This window comes from Cebidichthys violaceus, unplaced genomic scaffold, assembly GCF_023349555.1.
Source record: "Cebidichthys violaceus isolate CVI_PGR_0920_01 unplaced genomic scaffold, fCebVio1.0.p SCAF_17, whole genome shotgun sequence".
NCBI lineage: Eukaryota > Metazoa > Chordata > Actinopteri > Perciformes > Stichaeidae > Cebidichthys > Cebidichthys violaceus.
The window spans coordinates 2,401,015-2,410,162 of NW_027176340.1; the positions used below are offsets into that span (position 1 = coordinate 2,401,015).

The 9,148-nt window shown below is 42.7% G+C and overlaps 1 protein-coding gene across 1 annotated transcript; it reads left to right on the top strand.

The window, feature by feature from the left end:
* The first annotated feature begins 536 nt into the window (after nucleotides 1–536).
* LOC137873479 (von Willebrand factor A domain-containing protein 1-like) lies at nucleotides 537–7,857 on the top strand. Its single transcript, XM_068711692.1, has 6 exons — nucleotides 537–1,090; nucleotides 5,143–5,682; nucleotides 5,851–6,129; nucleotides 6,375–6,650; nucleotides 6,921–7,202; nucleotides 7,342–7,857. Exons 1-6 carry the CDS (start codon nucleotides 1,009–1,011, stop codon nucleotides 7,359–7,361), a joined length of 1,479 nt encoding a protein of 492 aa, XP_068567793.1. The 5' UTR covers nucleotides 537–1,008; the 3' UTR covers nucleotides 7,362–7,857.
* Nucleotides 7,858–9,148: the final 1,291 nt, after the last annotated feature.

A 9,148-nucleotide genomic window follows, 5' to 3' on the forward strand; every position in this document is an offset into this window, starting at 1 on the left:
TCTGTCTGTCTTGGCACATGCAGGCCACTCTCGTCTCAAAAGAGGGAAATCCAATAAGTGCCCTTTATTGATAAAGCCTTTTTATTTTAATCTGTTGGCACACACACACACACACACACACACACACACACACACAAACACACACTACAATAAATGCATGGCAATAGCCTGCACTTCATCCAAGTTATCTCTGATAAGTAGCAGCTGTGGTATGTTCTCTAATACTGTCTAATGGACTGGATGAATGGGTTTCCTTGTTGCTCCTCGATCCAAAATGGGTGCACTGCTGCTGGTTCCCAAAGTCGGGTAGAGTTTTGTGGTTTACAGTGTGTCCCCGGAGACAATGACGACCAGATCAGTTTCACTGTTTTTCCTCCAGCATAAGATAATACAGCGGGAAAAAACAGATGAGATCATTTTCTTTTTCTTCTTGCGGCCACAGCAAGAGATTTAATTCTGGCATGCTGGTGATGAGATTTCCGTTGGTTCCTCTGGGACACCGTCTGTTGCATGGGGGTGTCCGTTTGGTCAGGTGCTTGTCTGTTTACACCGTGAATACGTGTGCCGACCCCTGGACTGAGGAAATGACAGGAGGAAACAGCAGTCGAGAAAAAACATAGAAAGTCCCATCATAGACCAAAGAGTGACAGTGATGCTTTGCTCTGGCTCGGCAGCAACGGGAGGAGGAGTAAGATGGACTACAAAGTGAAAGAGTTTCGCGGACCTGCAGGGAAGCACTCTTACTGCGCCCCGCGCCGACATTACGGTAGGAATGACGCAGGTGTTCGCTGGAGAAAAGTTTGGATGACCCCGTGCAGCGGTAAAAAATACTGCGGAAGAGGCGACAGAGGCGCATAAACACGCAGACTGGACCACCTTTTGACAGGGATCTTTGCAATGCGACCCGGTAAAGGAAGACCAGGTGTTGGTTATTTCACCTGTCTGTGCTGTTTCTGATTTTCATATCTTTTTTTTTTTTTTTTTTTTTAATGCCGCTTATTAAAGAGGATGAAGGGCTTTTTACTCGGCGTCTGTCTTCTCTGGGCGATGTTGCGGCGGAGCGACATGCAAATTGCTTTACCTGCCTCAGGTGAGTTGATCACTAAAGCTGCCATACAGAGCAAATAGATGGCCGAAAGAAACGAGCGATCTCCTTCTTCTTCTTCAAGTGTTTTTCATTGATTGTAAAAAAAAAAAAAAAAAAAAAAGTCACCATTTGTGCGAATGCACTTTGAAACTTACACGTTTTAGTAAAATATTTAGACATTATCGTGAGTCGAGGCGCAGCACGCCACAGGGTGGCCTAAAGAAATGCTGGATTACGATCGTTGGCATTTAGTATGCAGCAACGAGCCAGGATCATTTCCACAGGCAGTTTAAACAAGTTGACACATGGACCGTGATGATCCACAGAACTAATGTGTGGTAATGCATCGCAGTGGTTCACTACTTTTAATTCAGTGCATGTAATGGGTGTGTCTCTTTACATGGTCACAGTTTGGTGATATGATCAATATATTGGGCTGTAATAATCACAATGAGTATACAGAATCTGAAAAGTCACTCTGAAGAAACACTTTATTTCACTTTATTGTATCACATCTTCACAGTACCTTTACTCAAGTACTGTACTGCAGTAGTTTTTGGAAGTACTTGTAGCTACTTTCAATACTTAATACTTTATGCTGATTGTATCTTTTGTTTTTGCCTAATGAGTACTTTTACTTTGAAATCGTTCTGTGCTTTCACTTAGATTTTGAATGTAGGCCTTTTATGGTCTAGTTACTCTTTTTTTTTCCACTAGTGAAGGATTATATTCCACCACTGCAGGTGATGTCACATATTGTTTTAATAGGTTCAAACTGGAAAAGATTCCAGTTGGCTGAACTGTTGTTTTTGTGACTTCCTGTGGAACAAATGATCAGTGTGCATTAACTAAAACACGCTATGGGAAACGTCATCTCGTCCAATTCATGACGCCACTGGAGATATTACAGCCAAACTGGACCTCAGCCAGTTTATTAAAACATATGCAAGTAAAGATTGTGTCCACCAGCACCAGCTGCCCTGAAACATCAGCTGCGTGTGACTGTCTGAGTTCATCTTAAAGATCTATTCCAGCAAGTTATTATTGCACTTCCATAAAGCTGAGGGACTCACAACCGATTATTTAAAAAAAAAAAAGGGGGGTCACAATTTTTGCAGCAGAGATTGAGATATCCTAACCTTTGGTTCCTAAAGTACTTAAACTCTGAATCTTACGTTTCCCATTAGAGCAGAGGTTAGACCCAGCCTACCTGGCGTCTTTAAAACTCCATGACCCCAGTTTGTAACTGGGGGGTTTCTTTTATGACTTTAAACCTGGGCTGATATAACCCTGATGACATCACTGTGACATCATCAGTGCTATTTTCTCAGACGTGACAAAGCTCCTGCAGAGCCACCGAAGACACGGTTTTACAAGCATGCAGTACTCCATGACGAGTGAACTCAACTCCCCCCCCCGTTTCCAGTCTTTGCGCTATAAGCTAACCGGCTGCTGCCTCCATATTGTTTCATATTGAGCGTGCAGGAGTGAGAGTGGTTTCAATCTCCTCATCTAACTCTCAGCAAGAAAGCAAATGGTCGTGTCAGCAGATGTGAGAGGTCTGAAGGTAGAGTACGGGCAGAAATGATCGGAGATAAAAAAGAAAAACTGGTTTCGATCGCATCAACACCAGTGTTCATTATTCACGTTTGATTGTTCTCGGTGAGCAGTCCATACTGTACCTACAATAGGAGCTTTGTTCTTAATGTGGACTTTGACATAGAGGAAGTTGAGGTGCTTACAGGTGGACACAGCTAATTAAAAGTATTTCACTTATTATCTGAGTTAGAGATCCCCTAAAAAGCACAGAATGGAATGTGTGGAAGTTTGTATTATTCTGCGCTTTCACTGTTCCACAGGAAATCTGTGTAAAGGGAAGCAGAGCACCATGCAGTTTATGTGCAAATTGTTTTAGATCACCACGTGTTTAGAAATAGCCTGCATTGATTTTGATCCGACACAGACTGGGTCGTCCGCCATCTGTCTGTTTGATGTCATGTCAATACTGCACTCGGTAAACTTCACAGGAGACATTAACATATTGTTTTTCGTTCATCTGCGCAGCTCTGCAGTGAGGCATATGGCCTTGGCACAGCCTAAAACCAATAATATGACAGATGACACACACACACACACACACACACACACACACACACACACACACACACACACACACACACACACACATCCATATTCACATGCATTATCCTTTGAGGAATGCAAAGATGGAACAATTCCTTTACATCTCCATCAACAACTCTTATCCAACCATCTCCCCTCATCTTTCTGTCTCGTTTTTTATTCTCTGTCCTGTTTTCCACTTTGCCACAATGTGTGTATATATATATATATATATATATATATATATATATATATATATATATATATATATATATATATATATTGTACATATATATAAATGTCCACAGGGGTTTCACCTCTGCATGTACATCTCTTCTGTCGCCCTCTTTGTAAGGGATCTGTGTTTCGTTAAGATGTTGGCTGACACCTCTTTGCCTGATTGCGCTGTTCTCCCTCATTTCCTCCCTCCTTGTTTATTTTCCTGCCGCTTTTATTTTCTGCCTCTCCTATAAAATTTTAATGATTATGGACCACTGCTGCAATAAAGTAATGGGTGCGTTCTGCGGAGGAGCTGCAAATGGGGAAAAAAAAAAGTGTGAACGACGTGGTAAAAGTGAGCCGATAAAGCAGATGTGTACATTATGTAAAAGAGGAGACAGTTAGCAATGACTCTATTGGTGTTGAATTCATTCTCATACAGCACGCACATTATAAATCCAGATTATTGAGACTGAATGTCAGTGTGTTACTTCTTTAAAACAGGTGGCGGTATAAGACCAATGTCTCAAAACTACAGGCACACAATGTACCAAAAGTCATTATTATGCAGTGAGCAGGATTATTGAAGACCCGTTTCAGGTGGAACAGCTGACTGAGTCACCACACGTATTGGACATGTGATTGTGCAGGAAGGTGCTTGCAGCTAGAATTGATTATCGCCATTGAAAATTAGTCCAGTAAGACACGGATGTGGAAATGGAGCACAATGGCTTCTGAGATACAGTGAAAGGTGAAGATGAGGAAGCAGTGTGTGTTTCTTCAAGTGAAGAGGTCTGAACATGTGGGAATATCTTTTTCCTCTTTTTTTTCGCTCGGCACTGCTTTTTTTTTTTTTGGTGGGGGGGGTTGTCACTGATTTAATGGAAATCTCACTCTGGTTTCATATGATAAATGAACTAACGTGACCCAATTCTCTTTATTCCGGGCTATCAGAATCTGCTTTATCTACATTTGAGCAGATTGTTCTCAGGATTTAAGTGAAACAAGCAAACAAAACAATTTCACATCCCTGTTATTGTCTTTCATTCTTCATAGTAATGCTTCCACAAGTACAGCAACGGCATCTGTGACATTAATAAGATGAGCCTATAGACACCTTCAATCAGTGTTATATGACAGAGACATTAATGTAATCATTATGGGACGATTCATCACTGTCAACAGTTTTTATATCTTTGAGCATATAGGCACCTAATAAGTGACCGTGTGCTCTGAAAACTCCTCGTTAAACATTAATTAAAAATGTGCCGATCTCTGTCTTGATCCAATGTCTAAGAAGAGGAGAATTGAAGCTCTACTTTAAAGCTGATATTACCAATATATTAATGTATCAAATATACTTTTCAGAGAAACAAAAGTGGTTGCAAAAAGATCTATCTATCTATCTATCTATCTATCTATCTATCTATCTATCTATCTATCTATTTAGTTTATTTAGAATATTTAGAATATTTAGATTATTTTGAATTTGCTTTACTCTTCATTGTCTAGTTTTTTCCTTGTTTTCTTATTATTTGTTGCATGTTTGTTGCTTGTTTTCACTGCCCCCAAGTGGCCAAAAACATCAGCTAACGCAGGTTTGAACACTGTATGACAGCTGACATTTAAAATATGGTAACTAATAACCTGTCAATCGAAACAAGAAGGACCACATATTGAAATGACCCTCCTGTTTCTCCTTCTGTTGTGCACAGTGTTAAACTGCTGCGAAGGGGATATTCTCCTTCTGCTGGACTCTTCGGGAAGCGTCACAAACTACGAGTTCTTTCGCCTGTTGCTCTTCGCCGCCGAGCTGCTTCGCCCCTTCTCTCTGGGCCGTGGGCACGTAAGAGTCGGGCTGCTGCAGGTGGGCACAGACCCCATCCTGGAGTTCAACCTGGATGACCACAAGAATCAGGAAAGTCTGCAGAAAGCTCTGCGGAGCGTCAGCCAGCTGCAGGGAGACACCAACACCGAGGCGGCGCTCAGGGTGGCCCAGCGGCTTCTGACCAAGACGGACGAGAACGTGCCAAAGATACTGCTGTGGCTGACCGACGGCGTGAAGCCCGGAGACGTGGACGAGCCGATGTCTGAGCTGAAGGCGCAGGGAGTTTCTGTTTTAGCTATCTCTACAGTACATGGCAACTACCAGGTGTTACAGCGTGCAGTGACACCTCCACTGCAGTCTCACCTCTACTCGGTGGACATAGATAACATAGACATCATCACGGAGGAACTGAGGGAGGCCATTATCAGTATGTGTATGTGTGTGTGTGTGTGTGTGTATTTGAAATATAAGATACTCAACAGTTCATTTTAGACAGAAAAAGGGATTTTGACCTACAGAATTATCCAGTTTCTATATTTTATCTCATTTCGCCTCTCTAATTCTGCTCTTTCCTCTCGTCTTGTCTTATCTATAGAAATCATTCGTGCAGAACGGCTGCGTGTGGTTCACTTGACTTCCCACAGTGCCGTGCTGCAGTGGCGTCCTGTTCTGAGCGCAGGCGGCGGCTACTACGAGCTCCGGTACAACTCTGTGCGGAAAGCGGACGGTGAAACTAGACGCGTTCTGCCTGGTGACTCCAGCTCGGTAGAGGTGACCGACCTGCAGCCTGACACCACCTACACAGCTGCCCTCCGCCCGGAGTCCAACCAGAAGCTGTTTAACACACTTCATGTTAACTTCACCACACTTCCTGGTGAGAGGATTCAAAGCGGATTCCCCCTTTTTAATTACATGCGTTTTTATAATCCTGTAATGCATTTCAAAAACATACTTGTTTCAACTTCCATTTTTCTTGTATTATTATTTTATTTGGTAAATTGTATCAGCACACCTTACATCTGACTTGTCTATCAGGTGCTGGAGGCCCACTAGGTTTAGACCTGAGTCTGTGACGATGAACCCTAATGGGCCGCTCACCTGTGCCTCATCTCCCCTCAGACGTCCTAAGCCCGGCGGTGGTCTCCGTGTCGGACTCTGGCCCTCGTCAGATCCGTGTGGGCTGGGGTCCCCTGCAGCTGGCTCGAGTCCAGAGATACACGGTGGAGTACGGAGCTATTCCAAGCGGGGAAGTCCACACCGTGACATTACCCAGCCGGCAGAACTCTACCGTACTGACCGGCCTGGAGCCGGGCACTCAGTACCTGGTCACAGTCAGCGCTCTCTATGTGAATGGGAAAGAAAGAGCCATGACTGTAAAGGCGTGCACTCAAGAGGGTACGTTTTCAGTTTGAGGTTTGTATGACATGATATGATGTCCGTGTGCACAACATTGAGTTTGTGTCTTTCAGGTCAAGATCTTTCATGATCTTTTAGTTGTCTTCTGTTTAAGGAATTGCATGTGTTTCTCTTTATTTCTCCTTATTGAAAGTTAAACTTTAGAGCACATTTGTGAATCGCTCCTAATCAGTCTCACTTGAGCATTCTGTTTAAATCTTTCCTTTGCTTTCCCCTTTGTGTTTTTTTTGTTTTTTTTATCCCCGGCAGCATCTCTGCCGGCCCTGGCCGATCTTCAGTTGAGCCCGGTGGAGCGTCAGGAGATTCAGGTAGCGTGGCAGGCCCACCAGGAAGGTTTGAAAGGCTACTGGCTGAGCTGGAAGACGGAAAACTCCCACGGCACGAAGCCTTCCACGTCCCACGTCTACCTGCCTCCCAGCTCTCGTTCAACGCGTCTCACACACCTCGCGCCAAACAGTCAGGTGTGCGTGTCCCCGGTCTACGGCTCGGGTCGAGGAGATGGGTTGTGCTGCACTGCGGAGAGGCGCACAGGTTTGCTCAGCTGAATGTTATTATCTGCTTTTTTTTCTTCTTCTTCTTCTTAATTTCTGCAATTATGTTCATAAATAGCGGGTTTTGGTTCATTAGAGGAAGTGTAATTTCCCATTTGTCTGTCTCTTCTCTCTGATAGATTCCAGCCATTGGGGTTAACGACCACAGTCTGCAGCAATCAGGCAGCTGGAGCGAAAAAAGTTGGTGAAATCGAGCATTTTCACTGCTTGATGAACTCGATTACTTGCACGGGACTGAATATTATTACGAACATCATCATTATTATTATTATTATTATATAGTTACAATTTTCATTTTGGAATGAATTATAGTGACAGAGAAAGGCTTTATCACAGAACCCCAGCTCTCCGTTCTCACAATGGCTGAGGAAAAATCAAACATAATTATTCATCTTTATCATAAATTTGGCAGGAAGCCTGCCCACCACAGTTAGTTTCTGACATTCAGTTAGTCTGACAGGAACATAAGCTGCTGCATAGTATGCAATTATTATTCATCATCTTACAATGTAATGTTACATAACTACAGGTGTATTTGCTTGAAGTTATATAAAACTGTTCTCTGTCTGGTGAAATGTTCATATTTTTTTGGAAGGGAACAGAACATTTTGTATTAAAGAGTTTTTTCCTCTTGAGCATTTGGTTGTTTATGGGGCCATCTAGTGGCGGTTGGCTGCAATCAGAAATTGCTGACTGAATAAATGGTGAGCTTCATGTCTTCCTGTTATGTGACATAAATTACTTTTTTTAGCATAATTAGAGGTTATGGTCTATTATTTATGTTTCATAACTTCACTTCAGCACACACACACACACACGCCCGTTCATGAAATACATTTAACCTGCACAGACAGAATGGAATAGATCTTTGAATTACAATGAAAGGCACATTCCGATCTAATTTGTGTTATTGGTACGAATATTAGTAAAGTCATCGGTGTGTTTCATGTTTATGCAGCAGTGACAATAAAAGGACGGTTGCTGTTTAAGGTGCTGCTGAATGTCTTGCACAACCAACCTGAATCACTCACTGTAACATTGAAGAAAGGCAAATCACTTGTTGGATATAATGTACTGTATGTTTTCCCGCATTGTTTTCCTTTTGCACCTTGACAGCACATACAGCACACATCCATACATTGCTTTAATGGTTGTTGTCACTGATCTCCACTCACATAATTGTTTATTTTAGTTTAAATACTTTATGTTTGTTAAAAAATCTCAACCAGTTTGTGACAAATGGGGGGGGGGTTACAGCATATGAATGCAGAACCTGTCGCTCCCCAAGTGAGAAGCATGCCTTTGGCTGGATCCCCTGACGGGAGCACATCCAGAATTAGGGGATATTTAGCCAGATTTGATTCGCTAGTTCATTTGACGAATAGGGGATTAATCCTCGTTACATTAGTGACCACTTGAATTAGTGACCATAGTGGTTCATGAATGTTAAACGTGAAGGGGAGGGACACCATGATTTGATTTACTGTTAAAAAAAAACAGATTTAAAGACACAATTATTAATTTTAGGGAAGGAACTTGTGTTATTAGGGTTTTAGTGTTTACTGGCGCCCGTCTCTGACCTGGTGACATACAGTCAAAACATAAGTTGCATTGTGTTATCAAATTGCTAAACATAACACACAAGCACAAACATACATGCACACAATCAAAAAGGCTTTCACTTCCCAGAGGTGGATGATGAAACGAGTCAAGTTGCAGAGGAAGCACATTTCCTTCAGGTGAGCTGATTAACCTCCTGTGGTTCATTAACCTCGCGCCTCAAGATCCCCAAGGCATCACACATTGTGTTGCTTTTGGGCTTTCTGACAGCCGGACAGGGATTGTCTCACCCGACCGTAGCACAGCGACACTTCTGCTGTCCATTTTTTTTTGTCGCGATAACTCAGGTGGGATCGCCTTCTTTCA

Excerpts from the sequence above, each read along its gene's own strand:
- LOC137873479 (XM_068711692.1), top strand. The coding sequence starts at position 1,009 with ATGAAGGGCTTTTTACTCGGCGTCTGTCTTCTCTGGGCGATGTTGCGG. Across the intron at positions 5,683-5,850 it reads ACTGAGGGAGGCCATTATCA|AAATCATTCGTGCAGAACGG; the intron begins GTATGTGTATGT and ends TCTTATCTATAG. Across the intron at positions 7,203-7,341 it reads CACTGCGGAGAGGCGCACAG|ATTCCAGCCATTGGGGTTAA; the intron begins GTTTGCTCAGCT and ends TCTCTCTGATAG.